This window comes from Emydura macquarii, unplaced genomic scaffold (assembly GCF_026122565.2).
Source record: "Emydura macquarii macquarii isolate MOO-44397 ecotype Brisbane River unplaced genomic scaffold, CSIRO-AGI_Emac_v2 contig_383, whole genome shotgun sequence".
Taxonomy (NCBI): domain Eukaryota; kingdom Metazoa; phylum Chordata; order Testudines; family Chelidae; genus Emydura; species Emydura macquarii.
In genome coordinates, this window is record NW_027130520.1 from 9,358,323 (window position 1) to 9,377,860 (window position 19,538).

At 43.0% G+C, this 19,538-nt stretch overlaps 1 protein-coding gene across 1 annotated transcript; it reads left to right on the top strand.

Annotated features, from left to right (window-relative positions):
- The first annotated feature begins 4,080 nt into the window (after positions 1-4,080).
- Positions 4,081-9,344, top strand: DCSTAMP (dendrocyte expressed seven transmembrane protein). Its single transcript, XM_067536023.1, has 3 exons — positions 4,081-5,133; positions 8,167-8,496; positions 9,261-9,344. The coding sequence occupies exons 1-3, from the start codon at positions 4,081-4,083 to the stop codon at positions 9,342-9,344; spliced, it is 1,467 nt and encodes a 488-aa protein (XP_067392124.1).
- The last annotated feature ends 10,194 nt before the right edge of the window (positions 9,345-19,538 follow it).

Consider the following 19,538-nt stretch of genomic DNA (forward strand, 5'->3'; position numbering starts at 1 on the left):
TCTAGCCCTAAGGACTATCAGCTGTTTTAGAGAGTGAGTAGCTGGTGCAATTCCAAAGAATAATAGGCTTTCAAGGGCTTTTTTTTTTTTTTTTTTTAAGAAAGTCTCCAGCATTCACCTTTTATAGTGATCCTGCTATACTGAGGTGCCAAGGGTAATGACATTTTATATGTGAGAATGGGGTGGTGGGGGAATAAAACAAAGAGCTGCTGAGCACAAAGGATGCAATCAGTGATCCAGGTGGTGTGATTCTGGTACTATTCTGAGTAAGCAGTGGGTTGGAGCTGCTCAGTCCCAGATGAGATTGGTGCAGGGGAGCCAGATTTCCCTGGGTGACTGTGGAAGGAAAGTGGGGCCATAGGACTCCAATCATTAATGGCCCCTTGTGAAGTCCCCACTGTGTATCAGCACAAAGACTAGGGACAGTCTGGCCCTGTATTTGCTAAACTTTAGCAAGTGATATGCAAACACATCATTTTTTGTACCTCATAGCAACAGCACATTCATCCTGGAATTAGACACTGAAGTTTGTTTTCAGAGTTTATGCATATATCATGGGTCTCAAATATCCACCATCCTGGCTCCAATACTTTCATTGTGTCCAAAGTCTTGCTTTTGTATTTCTCTCTCTCCCTAATTTGAGAAGCTATCTTAGACCCAGATGAGCTTTTCTGTGCAGCATGCTGAGCTCCTCAGTCATGTATCGCAGCCTACATATTTTATAGGAGTATAATCATTAAACAATAAGGCACTGAAGTATCTATATAATAAGGAGAAGCAGAAGAGAAAACATGCTTGTGTAAAAGGGATGATGCAAGAGAAATCAGCCTTATAATTTGCGATTGCCTCACATTTGAGCGCAAGCTTAATGTTACATTAATGCTAAATTTTTGTATATAATTCTTCAGTAAAAAACAGAAATCCAGAGCTTTTCAGTATACTGGGTCAGATTCTCAGCTAGCAAACATTGTCATAGCTCCATTGTGGCCCTCCAGTCCTGTTCCTGAGTCCCTTGTGGAGCTCTGGAGTTGACTATCTGACCCATAGAACTTATCAAAACTTCACCATTGGAGTTTGCAGTCTCCTTGATTTGGTTCTGTTTGGTGTGCAGAACTTATAAGTGTCACCTGCTTTCTTAGTAGATCTTAAAAAATCCTTGTACCACAACAGGACTACAGCCCTGAGTATAGAATCATAGAATCATAGAATATTAGAGTTGGAAGGGACCTCAGGAGGTCATCTAGTCCAACCACCTGCTCAAAGCAGGACTAACCTCAACTATATCATCCCAACCAGGGCTTTGTCAAGCCTCAGCTTAAAAACCTCTAAGGATGGAGATTCTACCACCTCCCTAGGTAACCCATTCCAGTGCTTCACCACCCTCCTAGTAAAAAACTTTTTCCTAATGTCCAACCTAGACCTCCCGCCCTGCAACTTGAGACCGTTGCTCCTTCTTCTGTCATCTGCCACCACGAGAACAGCCTAGCCCCATCCTCTGTGGAACCCCCTTTCAGGTAGTTAAAGGCTGCTATCAAATCCCCCTTCACTCTTCTCTTTTGCAGACTAAACAAGCCCAGTTCCCTCAGCCTCTCCTCATAAGTCCTGTGCTCCAGCCCCCTAATCATTTTTGTTGCCCTCCGCTGGACTCTCTCCAACTTGTCCACATCCTTTTTGTAGTGGGGGGCCCAAAACTGGACACAATATTCTAAATGCAGCCTCACCAATGCCGAATAGAGGGGAATAATCACTTCCCGTGACCTGCTGGCAATGGCCCTCCTAATGCAGCCCAATATGCTATTAGCCTTCTTGACAACCAGGGCACACTGCTGACTCATATCCAGCTTTTTATCCACTGTTACCCCCAGGTCCTTTTCTGCAGAGCTGCTGCCCAGCTCGTCGGTCCCCAGTCTATAGCTGTGCATGGGATTCTTCCTTCCTAAGTGGAGGACTCTGCACTTTTCTTTGTTGAACCTCATTAGATTTCTTTTGGCCCAATCCTCCAGTTTGTTTAGGTCACTCTGTATCCTATCCCTACCTTGCAGGGTATCTACCACTCCCCCCAGCTTAGTGTCGTCCGCAAACTTGCTGGGGGTGCAATCTACCCCATCCTCCAGATTATTAATAAAGATGTTGAACAAAACAGGCCCCAGGACCGACCCCTGGGGAACTCCCTGAGTAGCTGAGTAGCTTAGGAGTTTCACAGAAGGTCTCCAGGACTGTAAAAATTAAGCACCAGATTTATTTGACATAACTCATTTGGGGACTGGAGTACTGTAATGGGGGTATGTGGGGATGAAATGCTCCCACACAAGCTGCAGGGTGAAATCAGGGCTGATCTTTGGAGGCTACACCAGCCTAATAGGTAGAATAGCTTCCGTAGTTCTGGACCAACTCCTTCTGCTAGGGGCATTGATGGACTTTGGGGGAGGAACAGGGAGGCTTTGCCCCCCCAAACAGCAGTGCTGTAATCAGAGCGGCACAGCCCCGGTGGCAGCTCCACTCCTCCCTTCCCACCTACCCCTCGAGGCCCCGCACGCTGGCCAGGTCAGAGGATGGAAGCCGGCTGGACTGGCACTATACAAGTACAATATTTACATTCCAATTGCTGCATTGTATAATTATATAGTAAAAATGAGAAAGGAAAGTCAGCAATTTTTCAATAATAGTGTTCTGTGATGCTTTTGTATTTTTACGTGTGATGTTGTAAGCAAGTAGTTTTTAAATGAGGTGAATAATTTGGGGTATGCAAGACAAATCAGACTCCTGAAAGGGATACAGCAGTCTGGAAAGGTTGATAACCATGGCACTAGACAACTTGATCCTTTCTTATTTTAAACTTGCATCATATGCAAAACTGGTATTGCTAAAACCAAATAAGTAACACCAAAGAGAGGAAGAGAAAGCAATACAATGAATGCTGAAGTGAATTCATAAACTCAAGTGCAAATAAAATACTGTATTTGTATAACTACTATCCTAATTACTGAACTGCTATATTCAGACTAAAGAAAACCTAGTGTAATATCTTCAAATGGTATTTGTAAAGACCACAGCTTTCTATTATAGGACAAAATTGCAATAGTTTATCTTATTTAATTGGTATCTGACATCAGAATATGTTAAAACTCTAATATGTGTATAAATTTGCCCTGCATCTTTTGAGAAATCTCACTATAAATAACATATTGTAAAAGATAAAGGGAAGAAAGACATGGTTGCAGGAAACATATTATTAATTAGCAAACGTTGAATTGTGATTTCATTTCACAAGAATATTCTAATTTAAAACACATACACACACAGGGGTACATAGGAAATAAGGTTCTAGAGGGTGAGAGTGAGCCAGTAGGGTAACAGTAATACACAGTAGGTTAACTGTATATTAAGGACAGTATGTGGTTGTGCTGCCTGGGAGGAGGTACAGTTCTTCCTCCAGGACAGGGGGAAGGAGTACTTGGTTACATCCTCCCTGTTTAAGAGCATAGCACACTCCCCCACCCAGATAGCTCCATTGGCTGATGTACTGGGGGAGGGGATGAACCATAGATCCACCACCCAGTTGCTCACAATGGGAAGTACTGGACATGCAGCTTCTGTTCTTCTCTTACCTAATCAGCACTATAGCCACAACACAGTCAAGGCAAACATAATTGTGTATGGGAGTATGTGTGTGTTGGAGAGGAAGGGTGGGGCTTACTCCCATGCACAGCTCTATGGCGTGAGGACACAGTCTAGCCCAAAATGAATATACATATAAAGCCAAACACTAAATCTATATGTATACAATTTAAGAAAAAGGACCCAAATATTTTGAAAAATGCTAAAATATCTTGTGTATCAGCCGCTTTGCCAATACAATTGGTGAGAGGTGAAGGACTGAATGGACATACAGATGAAACTACCCTTTTGCCCCATAGAGATGGTCCTTCTGGTTCAGAGTCCTCTTTGGCTACCCCATTTTGCGCCCTTCCTCCTGCAGATTGTGTAGTGCAAAGGATTGTCAGTCTGTTGAAAGCATATTTCAAATAGATTGCAACTAACTGTGACTAAAGACATGTTTTGTTTTCCTCTATTTCTAGTATGAGCCATCAGTGGATTACCAGCCTAAAAAAGAAAATGAGAATTTTTGCCTCAATAACTCAACACATTTGGGGACTTTTTGTATCAGAGAGGAAGCCTGGCTGGAAGAATCTGTTGAAGCTTTTTGCAGTTTGCTGTACAGTTGGCTTCATCATAAGCAGTTTTTTATTTCTTGGCTTGTATTCCTCTCTACCACATTATCCTTTGGTTTCCTTAGCAATTTCTGCATCCATCTGGATTGGCCTTTCTATTGTGTTGTGTTCCTCCAAGCATGTGCGCTGCTTTGGCACCCTGTTTGTTCTTTCTTGTGGATTGCGTGATGGAAGAAATGCGCTTATTGCAGCTGGGACTGGTGTTGTGGTAGCTGGCAACATCCAAAATATTTTTCACAATCTAAAGATGCTGGCAGACTGTATAACTTGCAATCTAGAAACTGAGCAATTTGCCTTCATAAAATATTATGTTAAAATACTTCAGTGGATTTATAATCAGGCTAAACTTCCAAGAAACTCACTGGAAGGAGTAGTATCACTGAGAGACAATTTCAATGTCTCTTACTTAATTTCAGATGAAGGTTTGAAAATGAAACTAAACACCACAAAACAACAAATCCAGACTGTTGCTAAACATATATCTTCTATACTGGCTATACTGAGCCAGAGGATATTACCTATAATGGGAATTCTTCTAATTCCTCTTGGCACATACCTCTTCATCAGAAAATTCTTGGGCACTCATACTGTGAAGTTTAAGAACGTTTACATTACAAAACAGTTCATTAAATTTGATGAGCACCAAAGGCAGCAAGAAATGCCCTGTGTCCTTCCACTCACTAAAAAAGAAAGAAAAGTGTATGTGACAGTCCCATCCCTCTGCCTAACACACAAGGAAAGGAAACGCATAGGATATTTTTTAATACCTGTATTTACTAATCTTTGCATCTGGGTTCTGTTTACAGCAGTAGATTATTTGCTTTACTGGCTAATTTTTTCAGTGAGCAAGCATCTCCAAGCATTGCCAGAGCTAGAGGTTAATTTGAAAGTCGGTTACCAAGTAAGTACCTTACCTATATTATAATATATGGCTCTTGATAAGTTTTTGTGTAGAAAAATTCCGCTTAACTTCAACAGATAATGGATCAGGTGCATAGATACTTCCCTCAACTCTTTTGTTCCAGAAAAGTCATCATTACCCACCTATGCTTGTATTTCTAGTAGGGCCATTACCCTAGTGTCTATGCACCAAATACAATGGTTCGAGTAATTTTGCTGTACAGGACCAGACAATTCTCTGCTTCTTCTCTGGTTTCATATTTCTAGGGGAAGATACACAAGAGAAGGGACAGTTTCACCAGCCAGTCTGTATGTTGCAGTATTGTGAGGAGGTCCACACAAAGAGATAAATTGTGCATTGCATTCTAACATATATAGTTAGAATATATAGTATAGTCCTTGAATATATAGAATATATAGTCCTTGAAATCCATTTGCAAAGCTTCTGAAAGTATGTTAGCATAAACAGGCCAATGGTACTATGGCAGCTGTACTGCACATTGTGGCCACTTTGATCTACACAGCAAGCATGGATAGAACTTCAGCTCCCCCTTCTTCAAAGGGACAAACAGATATTTCCTGACAGTACTGGATCAAGCAGTAGGCATGGTAGGCCTGGGGAAGAGGGTTCTGGACCACACTTGCTGTTCTTTGGGACCCCCGGTTGCTCAGAGGGCTGCTCATGGGAGAGACCCTCACCACCCAAGCAGATGGCTGGGACCTCCTACCTCCATTCTGCATCTGAGCAGAGGGTTCTAAGGCTCTGGCTTTCTCCCAAGACCCATAAATAAGGATCCCTGTGTGAGTTTTCATTGTGTCATCCTGACCAGACCAGTTGCGTCTCTGAGGGAGGCTCTTGGCTCTGAGCAGAGGGCAGGTCCCACCCCCAGATCTCTTTGTAGGTGGCAGCCCCCACTCGCACAGAGGACTGTGTGTGTGTGGGGGGGGGGAACATCCCCCTGCAGAGCAATAGGTTCTGGAGAAAGGGTGAGAGGGATTCCCAAAGCAGTGGGTTCTATGAGGATGCTGGTCCACCAGCTGCCTGAGTAGTGAGCTTTCTGGGGATAATAGTCCCTTCGCCTTCTCAAACAGTGTGCTTTATGGCACTCTCATACCTCTCTGACTTTCCCAAGCAGTGGCATCTGTGGATGGGCCTGTCTCCAACTCCACCCTACTATGAGCAGTAGGCTCAGTGCCTCTTTCTTTCCCCTGCTCTGCTACAGGAGTGGATGTGGATGGGGCTGCAAAGGAATGGGGCAACTAAGAGGCAATTGCCTTAATCCAACCCGGCGCCTTCCTGTCACTCCAAAGGTGGAGAGCCGTTAGCTTTAAGACTTGTAACTACAGCTGATCAAGGATTTTCCAACAACGTGTTTTTTCTGTGGAAAGCATGTTTCCTTCAAAATCAAAGATTTCTGTGGGGAAATCGAAACAAGATACTTTGGGTTGGGTTTTCCCAAATTGAAATAGTTCAGTTTGTCTAATCAAATCAAAATGTTTCGTTTTGGGTCAGTTCCATATTAATCTATATCTACTTGTACTACTTCAGTGTCTCATGGAACTTGTAGTTTGCTGGCTTCGTGCCATCATTTACCCCTAGATAACATACATGTTACACTGCAGTTTCCCCTCTGGCTGAACCACTGAGGGATATAATGGGAACCCCGATGGTCACAGAGCATCATGGGGGATGTAATCTGGCTGGGGAGCCCGACCCAAAGAGGAGCATAGGGATATGAGGCACTAAGCTACAACTCCCATGAGACAGCACAGCAGTTCAGGTGAAGGAATGCAGTTCAATGTTGTATTGAGCTGAAGCAAAACATTTCTACATTTCATTCAGGACTTTTCTTTTCACAAAAAAAAAATCAATATTTCAACTTGGGCATAAACAATTGTCAAACTATCAGAATTTTGTGGGATGGAGATTCTGACTTCTGGTCAGTTCTACCTGTACTGGACAAATGAGTAGTTCTGAATCTATAATAGAGGAAAGTAGTACACAAACAAGATAATCCACAAGTAATCCAAACTGCGCTCTGTGGAGAGCTGTCTGGTTATGTAGAGATGGATTTGACTGAATCATGTAGCCTTCTGATTACTGTTCATTTTTCTAACTGTGTGGGAAATGAGTCCAGTTCCTAGGAATATGAACCCATGCTGCAAAGTTCAAACCTTTATTTCAACTTCCTTAAAGTCTATGGAATTTAGATCTTATGGAGTGGCTCTAATACCCTGTAGGCAGTATCTACATAAAAATACCCCTATCTTCACCACAACTGGCCTCATAGTTGTCAATCTCAGAGATAGAAGCCAAAGACTAATCATGCAGAATGAACCCTTCAACCTCTTGAAAGCTTTACTCCCAATAAAGGCAGGTGCAATCTGGCTCCATTTTTGTATCTGTGTTTCGTGTTGAATTTCTAATGTGCTTTTTCTTCTCTTATCCACTGTCTATTTACACAGTATCTCTGTGAATAGATTTCCCTCACCCGCTCTTTACCTGTTAATCATCATAAGAGATCAGAGAAAAGCAACAGAAGTTATTGGGTGGCACAGAGAGTAATTTATGAGGCAAGAGTAAGCAGCAAAATACCACTTCCATTTGCACCCCTGTAAATCTGGAATAAAGGAGAGTGTACTTAGCTCTTGCCTAACTGAAAATTAAGCAGAAACATGTCTACAAATGTCTCAAGGGTATAAAACACCAGAGAGAAATTATTTAGATGGTATACAGAAAGAAAGGGATAAAATTAAGAAGAGGGACAATATCAAGAAAAAGTTCCTGACACGTTGACTCCTTAGGCTGAAGGACCATCTCCTAAGAGAAGTGGCACAAATTCTATCACTTGGTATATTTCAAACACAACTGGAGAGTTCACTAATAAATATACTGTTATGAACAATCTTTCCTTCACAGAGGATGGACTAGATAATCATATCTAATATAGATGATTCTGCATAGCTGAATATGAAATGCAATAACTATTTTAACAGAAATTAGTACTAACACCAGTTTTTTCCCCCTGTACAGAAAAATGAAAACAGATTTATTTTCAACAATGGAGAGTTCAAGAAAACAGATGGTCCCATTAACATTTCTCTATTTAAGCATGAGTGTCTGCCTAAACCAGAGTTTTCACTCTCCGCAACATGGATCCAGCTTGGATGCATCATCTTCTGTTTAATAATATTTGTGTTACTGTCCACCACCTTGACGCAACTTAAAGTACTTGTGTCAACGTCATTTTATCCTAACATAGAGATAAAACGGATACATTATCTGCACGCAAAACTACTGAGAAAAAGATCCGAATTTTCACAGAAAAATGTAAAAAGGAAATTGAACTCATTTGCTACAAAGGTAAGCCATTAACACCATGGAAAAAGCGATCTCTCTCTGTCTCCTAATAATTTCACAGTTGAGGTTCAGATGCAGATCAGAACTTTTCCAAAGTCCAGGTGTAGCTGAAACCAGGGCTTTGGTCTGCTTGGTCATAGAGGCCCCAGTTCAGGAAAGTACTTAAACATTAACATAACTTTAAGCACATGCTAATATACTTTCCTGAATAGGACTGGACTTTAGCACATGCTTAAGTGTTTTTCTGAATTGGAGCCAGAGGTAAATTGCAGTTCTATCGCCATGGTGTCCTATCCACACAACACAAACTATATTAGAACGCAGACACATCTAAACAGGCCAGGTAATCATGCACCTGGCACAGTTAGACTTCACAGACTCTGACCTCTTCAACACAGGGACTGTGTCTTCATATTTATGTGGAAAGTGCCTACTATATAAATGATGTTCTCATGATCCAAACATTAAATAACAGTATTGGTAGTCAGCTTCTTACTGTTAAGAACCATGTTCAGTTTCTAGTATATCAAGATGCATTATGGGTAATGCATTTCTGTCTGCAAAAGAATTGGATGAATATTGCAAATAGCATATAGAAAGCAGAACTTTTTATTTTCACGTGCAAATAACAACGAACTACCCAAATATCGTTAACAGATTTCTATGCAAAAATAGCTCTTGGTAGTTAAGAAGCTGGATGGCAGGGTCTGTGAAGGACTGGTATTCAGTGGTAACATGTCACTAACATACCTTTTCTGTCTTCTCAGTTCCACTTCTGGTTCCCAATATTCAAGGCAATTGGGATGGTCAGGAAGAAAGAAAAAGACATGATAAATACGAACAATGTTTGAAGAAGGTCAAATAACCTTTTGGATAAGCTCACAGTTCTCTGTTTCAACAGGTCCCATATATTGCACCCGTATTGCTCCTGCTTTGTTTAAATATTTCCGTAAAGTGCTGCCACTTAATTGCATATTATATATTAATTTTAAATAAATAAATTAAAAAAGATGTCAAAAGCTAGCAGCCTGCAATATTTTAGTAAAATCTGGGAGACTGTAAATAATATAAATTAGCATTTGAGGTCTGCCTAGTTTTCTTATTAATTAGTTCATTTTCAACACTGATTCTGCACTGCCTTGCACCTTGTGCAGATATTCAGAGCCTGATTCCTATTCATGGTGCGGCCATCCTACCTTGGTCTGGCAGCATTACTCTGTAACTTACATTTGCACCCACCTTGAACACTCTGTGTTGTGCCAGAGTGTGGAAAGTGGCTTTACTGTAAAATAAGAATCAGGCGGTTAGGCTCCAATCCAACTTTAAGCATGCATTGTCCCATTGGAATCACTGTGCCTACTCAGGGGATAAAAGTTAAACACATTCTTATGGCTCCTGCTGAACTGGTAGCCTCACATGTGTGAAATGAGAGCAAGATACTATATTCTGAACTGGTAGCATCTGACAACCACTCAAGACTCATTTTACACAGGCCTTCCGTGTATCCTTGTTTTCTCTTGGACTGACTTATTCTCCCCTAAACAATTTCAGGGAAGTACACTGTTTGTAAATAAAGTTATGGGTATGTATATGGTTGCAAGAGCAACATTAATTCAGGCATTCCCTAACTTTTGACTTGCAATATTAACAATGTTCTGTGAACAAAGTTTTATTGAGTGTAATTTCTTAGGTTTTTCAAAAAGCAAACTGTAAAAACATAAATTCTGTCCTGTGAAAGCATGTTAACACCACATCTTTCATCTGCAAGGTTAGAATCTTTAGCTCCATCACACATATCTCTGCCATTGGAACTAATAGGGTAACTGACAGCAGAGGTAGGTTGTTATCCTCTATGCCAGTGGTTCCCAACCTGTGGCCCGTGGGGTCTTTCAAAGTGGCCTGCTGCTCCCCTCCCACTGGCTGCAGAAGGGATGTGCTGCCTAAGGACCCAGTTGGAGCATGCTGCCGTGGGGCTACATAACCGGTGCAGGTTCTTTGCTGCATCCCAGGGGAAGGGAGATCAGCACTCCCCTCCCCTGGCTCCAGTAGAGAGCAAAGCGCTCTGTCTGAGTCCTTAGGCACTAGGGTCACTGCTGGAGCCAGAGGGAGGGAAGCACTTTTCTCCCATCCCCCTGCCTGCAGAATGGAGCCAGCTAGGGACCCAGATGGAGCACACAAGGCTATAGGACATGTGAGGTTTCCCTGCTTCAGCCAGGGGGATGGAAGTTCAGCAAGGAGGCAGCCTCCTCACTGAACTCCTTCTGTCTGGTTGCAGTGGGGGGAGCAGCCAGGAACCACCATGCTTGAGGAGAGGTGCAGGACTCTAAAGATCAGTGCCTTCTGGTTTGGCCTGCACTTAGCAGGCCACCCACCATGACTTAGCTGCCAGATCATGTGCTTCAGTTTGTAGTGACAGTCACTCATCTGCACTAGTGCTTTGTCTGTGAGTGTGTGTCAAACTGTGAGTAATTTGTAGGTGTAAAATAGGGAATAAAAATGAGCACAGTAGCATCAAAATGTTTACTTTAAATATGTAGTGATTTGTAGTTCTTAATGGTGTATAAGTCAATACATTTTTTATGATCTGACAGACTGGTGGCCCTTCAGGGTGGTAAAACTGATATTTGTGGCCCTCAAGCCAAAAAGGTTGGGAACCCCTGATCTCTGCAGACCAGTGAGTTTCACAGAACTTTATTGACAGAAGAGAATCTTGGGTTCCATTCCAGGCTCTGGAGTAGAATGTGCTCTAATGTGCACTGAGAATCTCTGCCCATTCGTCTCAAGATTGACCCCTCCTGCCCCATCCCCTCCAACCTGCCCTTTTTCCAGTCCTGTCTCTTCCTCATCCTTGGCTCCTTGTCCCACTTCCATTCGCCTTGCCTACTCAGTGCCAGTCTCTGTTCCTCAGGTTTCTCATCCCAGTTCCAGTCTCCTTCTTCAGCCAGTGCCAGCTCCTCCTTACCAGCTCCTTGTCTGATCTGTCTTCCTTCATCCCACTGGCTCTCAATCTTAGTTTCACTCTCTGACCCCTCATCCAATCTCATATACCCTTCCTGGTGCCTTGCCCCAGTGTCTCTGCTCAGCCAGTCCCATTTTTCCACCTGCAACTCAGTTCCTCCTGAGATCTCTCACCTCCCTCTGCCCTCATTTGGCCTTCCCCGCCGCACAGATTCCTAATCCCTCATCTCCCCCCAGCTCCTTGTCTGATCTGAGTGTTACTTCCTTCTCCCACAGCTATCTGGCTCCAGTCCCTCCCCAATTTCCCTCACCAGCTTCCAATCCAGCCTCCACTCCCTTCCTACCGGTTCCCAGTCCAAAACCTCTGTTCCACCCATAATTCCCAGTCACAGCCTCCCCACGTCCCAGTCTCCTTTCCCAGCCTGTCCCAGTTACAATTTCTTTCTTCCTTACACCAGTTCCATTCTCCCCAAATTCCTTGTTTCAGTCTAGTTCCCCTCTTCCAGTTTTTCTATCTTCTGCATTCAAATCATGTGACTTCCTCCTCCTTGCTGTCAGCAGGGATGTCATTAATCACACAGAAGAATCCGGCTCCCTGCTCTCAACTCCCCACCCTGGCTTGAGCAGCCATCATGGGAAAAGCCCAGCTTTACGCCTGTAGCCCTGGGCTGGAGAAGCATATTCAGTCACTCTATGGGGATGGTGAATGTGCAGCCTGCTCAGTGTTAGCTGCTGTGATGGGACAGAGTATGCTCAGGTGCTCTGCAGGGATGGCACACGCGTGGTCTATTGCATACTAGTTGCTGTGAGAGGCTCAGGCATGGTCAGTGAGGATGAAACCTTTGGAAATTTTAGCTGCTAAAATAAAACAACGCTCTACCGAGATTATTCAAACTGCAATTTTTCAAAAGGCTTATAAATAGGCCAAATTTGGGTGGATTTTCATGGAGATGGCAAAAGGCACAATAGCAATCCTCCTGCTAAATTCAAGTTCCTGCTTCACAGGTTGCCAGAATTTTTAATATGGGCCAAACAATTATTTTTCCCTTGCCTCATTCTCACAAATGGCTAAACCATTTTGATTGACAGTTTCAGAAACAAAGTTCAGCCGGAGAAAGACACTTGGCATGTAATTTTCAGCCTAAACAGTTAAAGTTTGGCAAAGTTATAAGCAATTTAAAACAGCGTTTTATAGTGCAAAGTGTCAGGCAACCTTACTATTGGCCCCTCCTATAACATAATATGTGAATTATACTTAGTAGATTTTCACTTAATGGCTGTAGCAAAGAAACATATTTTCAAGTGCAGTTATGGTAGGAAAAGTGACTATTAAAATGACTCATTCGATCACAGTGTATGGAAAGAGAGAGCCAAATATGCCAACTTTAGAGACAAATAGATTTACTACATTTGATTTCTGCAAGGATTCTTCTCTGGCTTGTGTATCACCAACAGAATTGTTTGTGAAGTTTCACTGACAGAATTTATGTTAGTGGGGATAAGGCATGGGCCAGAAGGAGACCAATTTGACTCACAGATCCCAGGTACAATTTCTTTAATTGTAAACAGCAAATCTGCTATGAAATCATTAACAGGCATGATAAGCAGGTCATTTTTACAGTCACTTTTCAGAGTGCAAATGCATGTTAAAGATGGGTTTGAAGGGGATTGTGGCAGACAGGCAGCTGCTATGTAATAATCTCAGAATGTTGAGTTGTAATAAAGTTATGAACACTGTATATAACCTAGCTATCAAGATAGCCTGTATGCTTACACCAGGGCAGTGGACGGTTAATCCACTATTCTTATATTGCTTTAATTCAGTGGGGCTGTGGGAAGAACAAGCGGGACGGTAACTCCATGATTCTCAAGATCAGAACTCTCTAGCACACATTTGAAAGATGTGAAGCTATTAGCTTTGAGCATCCTATATCCTGACTGTAGCCAAAGTGACATAGCTGTTTTGGCAATGCTGCGAACTAACAGACCAAAGGGCTATAAACGATGTAAAAAGTGAGTTAGTCTCTGGGAAGAAGGGATATCAAAAAGATAAACAGTTTTTAAAGTAGACTCTCTTTGCAGCAGGAGGAGGGGGAAGAAATCCTGCCAATCCTGTGCTTTTAGCCATAAGACCATCTTCCCCCTCAATGCTACCTAGAAATAGCAATTACACACCATTACGGTCTAATGTGTACATAAAACCCATTCACTTATTAACACTCGTCTCTCCAACATACAGTAATAAAGATGTCTTTAAAGTTTTCCAGTACTGAATATATGAAGCTACTTTCCACTTAAATGAACGTGAGGTTCCTCTCTGCAAATGGCTGTGTTATGAAGCCAATAAAACCCTATAGGCAAGTAAGAACTGTTGCAGAGAGATATTGCTTTTCTATCTTATTGCTGAATACAATAATCCTCCACAGAATGGTATTAATAAATGCATATTGGCTACCCCAAACCACTCAGTTCTCTTCCCGCTTCCCCCCCCAAAGGAATTTATGATGAGTCAGCATGAATGTGCAACACAAAGCAGTATGGAGAAGTAAATTCACACAGGATTAGTCATTATCAGCTGCTTGGGAACACTCTGATGCTGAATACTGAGCTGAACTTCCTTTCCAAGGCAAGTCAAAAATAGAGAACAGATTTCAAAGCTGATGTCCACTTTAAAGCAGGGTTACTGAATCCTGTTAGATCTCATATCTTTACCAAAGATAGAGCCAAGCAGCATCCAAAACAACACTAGCTCTTGTGCGGATATTGTGGTACAGTGACCTAGCGCATTAACATTTTGCCTCTAGACACTTGCATCCTAGAGCAGAGGTTCTCAAACTGGGGGGTGGGCCCCCCTCAAACTGGGGGGTGGGCTCCCTCCACCCCCCGAGGGGGGCACGGAGTGTATTCTGAGGGGGGCATGAGAACCTTTATTGAAAAAATCCTTTCTGCACACATTTTAACTAGCCAAGCTGATCCCTCCAGACAGATCAGGTCCTCAGCTGGCACTGTGCGTTGGACTCGAGATGGCGCAGTGCATTTGGACGGGTTTCTGCTAAGCTTGCATAGCATTATACAAAGTTGTTGCCATCTGTACTTTAATCCGTTTGCTGCGACGCGGTGTGCACATTTATTGCAAGCATCAATCACTAGGGCAATTTTGCTTTTGCTCTTATTACAATGGATCATGGGTTGTTTCAATCAATGCCTTGCTGCTTTTCATATTTAGTGAGAGTTGCATGTTGGTTTTTCTTTCTTAGTATATTTAATTGTGTGGCAGGGGAGCGGTGTAAACTACTCCAGACATAAAGAATGGGGGGGGGGTGTGATCAAATAAGTTTGAGAAGCATTGTTCTAGAGCATATATACAGGCTTCCAGGGGATGTGCTGAATCAGTGTGGTCTCCAGGTCATGATCCCTCCCTGGTTAACAGCGCCTAATTTTGGACTGGCTCTGGCCAGCTACAGGAATCCACGTAGTCACCAAGAACTGCTAAACTGCCCTCTAGTTGGGCTAGTAATACATTTCACTTTGAAGTCCAACTGGAGAGTAAGAAGGGAGAGGAGTGGGAAGAGGCCAGAGGCAACAGAGCAGGAGAAAAACCAGACAATCAGCAGAAGACTTTACCAGCCACTTCCCCTGATTCTGAGAGCAGTGTGGGCGTGCTCTGCAGTGCGCCGTCACTTCTGTCAGCAATATTCCCCACTTTGCTTGACACACAAGCCCCAGTCATTGCAGTAGCTTTATTTAAACACCTCTGCTTGGCTCCCACACTCTGACCATGTATGCCAGGCAAAGCATGGAAGGCAGCTAATAACAGGGGCGGAGAGGTACAAGAAGTACTGCCATAGCACTCTTAAAGAAGGAGAAAGTTGAGCAGGATTGGAAGGGGAAACATAGAGGAGGAAAATTCCAAATTTCCCCCTAGTCCTGTATCCTTGGGAGGTGTCCATCCTGTGCCCCATATATGAATGCCACAAAGCCATTGGACTACTCTGGCACCATTGACAATCTTGGCTAAGAGAAAAAAAAGGTGTGGAAGGGGCACATTCTTTTGCCCTAGTTATTACATAGAAAATGATAGCAGATGATGGAAAAAGGAGTTAATGCTCAGGAAGAATTGATTAGCATGTTGACTGAGTACTGACACACTCCTGGCTGGTGTGATTCCAGTTTTGTTCTTTGTGAGCCCTGAAAGAAGAGCTCTTAGAGCAGGTGGATGGGGACTCCCTCTTCCCCCTTGCATTTCCTTCCCTGGGGCTGATTAGGATACCAAAGAGAAGGTAGACATACTAGTGTGGATGTGGAGGGTTGTGGCATACTTGCTAACAGGAATGTAAAACCACTTACCTTGTATGGCTGGTGTGTGTCTCTCTCTGTTTTGTGACTGGCTAGTTTCCTGGTTCTTCTTTCTTGTATTTCTTTCTTCTCTGTACGATGGCAAGGAAAGCCTCATGGTGCAATGGTAAGGTTGTCCTACGACAGCCAGAAGGGGATTACACTTGGTTTGAACCCCTAAAATGAGGTTGGGGATTTTGAGATTAAGAGTTTACTACTAGATTTATGCTGCACTCATGTTAGTGTTTCTTTAAAGAAACGAGGACTGCTGGGATAGCTGATTCAGAAATAACAGCTTATTAATCCATACTAGGCTCAGCTGGGCTAGAAATGTTTACAGAATGTAGCCTCAGCTGGAAATGCTACTGCTGCTAGTTTGAGGTGCTTTTCATTGGTTATTTGCATTTGCTTGTTTTCTTGGACAATTATTATTTATCTAGCCTGACAACATGGTTAGTGTTTTACAAGAGAGAGGGTAAAGACCAATCTCTGCCCTGAACAGCTAAGAATAAAATTGAATTAACTATAGATGAGTTATATACTCATTTTTTTGTCCAGCTGCTTGACACCTCTCGCAAAGATGTTTCCATAAATGTAAATGGTTAGAAATACACTACCAAAGGTGGTGTTAGTCTGTGCGTGTAATGTGAATACTCTAGGATGCTCTGTCATTGTTACACCCAGTTCTCTGAGGAATATTTGAATTAACTGACACGTCACTTGGTCAGGTGCCCTCTTGCCTATCTCAAAGCACTGGTGACAGATGCATGAGTAGCAGATAAAAGATGATTAGGGAAGCTATGCTGCTCTTCTGGGGCACTGTCAGACTCACAGCTGTGTCTTCCATATTGGTTTTCAGGTGAGCAATTTCTAGAGGTCATTCTCACAAAAGCTAGGCTATTCAAGAGGAAAGGGAGAATTCTATGCCTCCTGGTGATTCTGTGTTCTAAATTTAACTATCTTCAGGGCCTCAGAGAGACTGGGGCTCATAGCAGTGCTGGGAAATTTGGATACTGATATGAATTTATGGAGGCGCCTCATTAAGCCTCTTGTTCTTCTGTTTGTTAACTATCCCCTTTCCCTCAATTGCCTTCTTGCGTGGGTGTGTGGGGGAGGAGGTCCAGTGGCCTGAAACCCTTCCTCCAGAATCTTCAGGAAGATTTGTCTCCCCTCTGGAGTCTTCAGGGGACAGGTTGTTCTCCCTACTGGAGGATGATGGGCCTCCTGGTCTTTCTCCTGTTTGCCTCTGTCCTGTGATTTGGGGAGGTTTGGGGTTTCCTTCATCTCCCAGTGTCCCCTCTGTGTATTGTCTGCATATCCCCCTTCAATGTTCCTCATCCTTCTGTGTGTATGTCCAAGTGTGCATGTGCTGTCAGTGTTCACTCTTATATTCTCTTGCACATGTCCTCCAAAACGTTCTGTTCCTCACCCATGTGCTTCAGATCCTCCAGTATCCCCTACTGGGCCTTTCTTTCCTCTGTTTCCATGAACTGGGGAGGTGTGAGCAAATTGGCCTACCCTCTTTCTTATCACCCACAACAGGGCCCAGGAAACTGCTGTATCTATTCACAGCTCCCAGAGACTCCAACTATGGCCCCTGGTCACCAGAAGTCCACTTTGTTATATAATGAACTAAGGCAGCCTCCCCAGACTTTGGTTGGCATTGAGACCACCCAGGATAGTCTCTGATGATACTACTAATATTATCAGACTGCCAGCTCCGTAGGGCAGCAACCTTGTATCATACCACCAAACTGCCATACACACATATGGTGCTATGTGAATAATCTTCAGTTTTGATACATAGATCATATTTAATTACAAAAGGTTGGTGCTGTGAAATCTGTTACCAGCTGCCTCTATAAATTCTGCTCAGTCTCTCTCAGCTGCAGACAAAGTCCAAGTTCTTGTAGGAGGGTGGGTCTTCCATCCTGGTAATGCTTTTGGTGAGGAGGGTGCCGCACTGTTTATATGAGTTGCGATCAAGTCCCCACTGTACAGTGCAAAATGTGGTAGGTCAAACCCCAAACACACCATACAGCCCTTCCATGCAGGGAACATACCTACCTCTGACAGATACTCAGGGGGGGCTAGGGCTCCCTGATACTTTGCCAATGCTTGCATAGCTTGTCATGCCAATAAAGTTTAATTGAAGTTAAATAAAAAACGTATGACTGGTACTTGTGTCTGCAGGTCCAGTAACACCCAAGCTCCTCTGGCCATTTGTTTGACTCTGTGTTAAGGACACTTGTGCAGTTTTGACTTGGAGGAGGTAGAAAACTAGAGCGCTCAAGAAATAAGCTACCAGGATGAATCATGATCATGGTGGAAGCCTGAGATCTACCTAGCCAAGGGTCAGATTTTGCTATCCATACTCACGCTGGGCTGCATCGTACTTCATGGTAGCCCTATTCATTTCCAATGGATTACTCAAGGAAGAAGGTGCTATTCCACATGAGTAATGGCAGCAGACTCTGGCCTTATGTTTTTATGCCACGTTCCCCATCTCAGTACCTTTCTGGAGCTGTCCTGCTTTCAGAGGCTGTTTGTGTCTCACTTCTTGCTCTCTCTCCCTTACATATCCAAACAACACAGAACATTTTATTCCCTCCCCACTCCACCCCTCCCTTGCTGTTTTCTTGTTTGTTTTGGTGGATTTTACCTCTCCTTTTATAGATTGTTCAAGTGGCATTGGTCCTTCCAGCCACCGGCCTTTTTATTTTAGTTTTTCAACAGATGAAAGACTTTCACCTCAACATAGACTCCCTCAGTGTAAATGTGAAATAAGGATTTTATTTATTTGCAGCCAATTTTAAAATGGATTTATTTCCTAACATTTCTCTCATGGTTGCTTATGACCACCCCTTCCCAAACCTCTCTCTTAAGTGAGTCCCAGATATAAAACTCACACAGCCAAGACTCAGACTGAAAGAATGAACTAGAAGGCTGGATTTGCCCTTTGACTCATCTGTCCCTTCTCTTTCCCCACCCACGGCAGTGCTCAGCTTCCCTTTTTAGACACTCTTTGCCAGTAAGGAAGTTTAGTTTCCTGTGAAAAATCCCCACACCAAATCAACTCCTGTTTTTAAAATTCATAAAAAGCTGGCCTGATTGTCTTGTGCTGGCAATTGAGCCTGGCATGATCTAAATGAGGGGAACAGGATTCAGAAGGGCATGAACCATTAATGGCCTGAGTCTGTGTACTCTCTCCCCTCATTACTAAATATGCCACCCTCCAGCTTTGACTTTCTTCAAGGTCAGGCTGAAGGCTTTGCTTTTGTGTTAGGGCTGTTGCTGAATTTTGTGTGGGTGGGCAAGGTACTGTAGTATAGTACAGTACAGTAGACAGTACAGTACAGTACAGTCTAAATTGCCCAGAGGCTATTTCATGCTGAGAAATTAACAATTATAAAAAGCCTCCAGTTTTGTTTTTCTTTATCAACATCTGATGGCTAGAAGTTGAAGCTAGACAAATTCAGACTGGAAATAAGGCATATTTTTGTTAATGGTGAGAGTAAATGAGCATTGGAACAATTTACCCAGGGTCATGGTGGATTCTCTATGACTGGCAATTTTTACATCAAGATTGGATGTTTTTCTAAAAGATCTGCTGCTCTAGGAATTATCTGGTGGAAGTTCTATTGCCTGTGTTATACAGGAGGTTAGAATAGATAATCACAATGGTCTCTTCTGGCCTCGGAATCTGTGAATTTTGCAAAGTACTAAACGTCAGGGTAAATAGATTAATTTGC

What these genes read in the sequence shown, in the direction of transcription:
- DCSTAMP (XM_067536023.1), top strand. Translation starts at nt 4,081, where the DNA reads ATGAGCCATCAGTGGATTACCAGCCTAAAAAAGAAAATGAGAATTTTT. An exon ending in ATTTGAAAGTCGGTTACCAA is followed by an intron (nt 5,134 to 8,166) that starts GTAAGTACCTTA and finishes CCCCCTGTACAG; the next exon opens with AAAAATGAAAACAGATTTAT. An exon ending in TGAACTCATTTGCTACAAAG is followed by an intron (nt 8,497 to 9,260) that starts GTAAGCCATTAA and finishes CTGTCTTCTCAG; the next exon opens with TTCCACTTCTGGTTCCCAAT.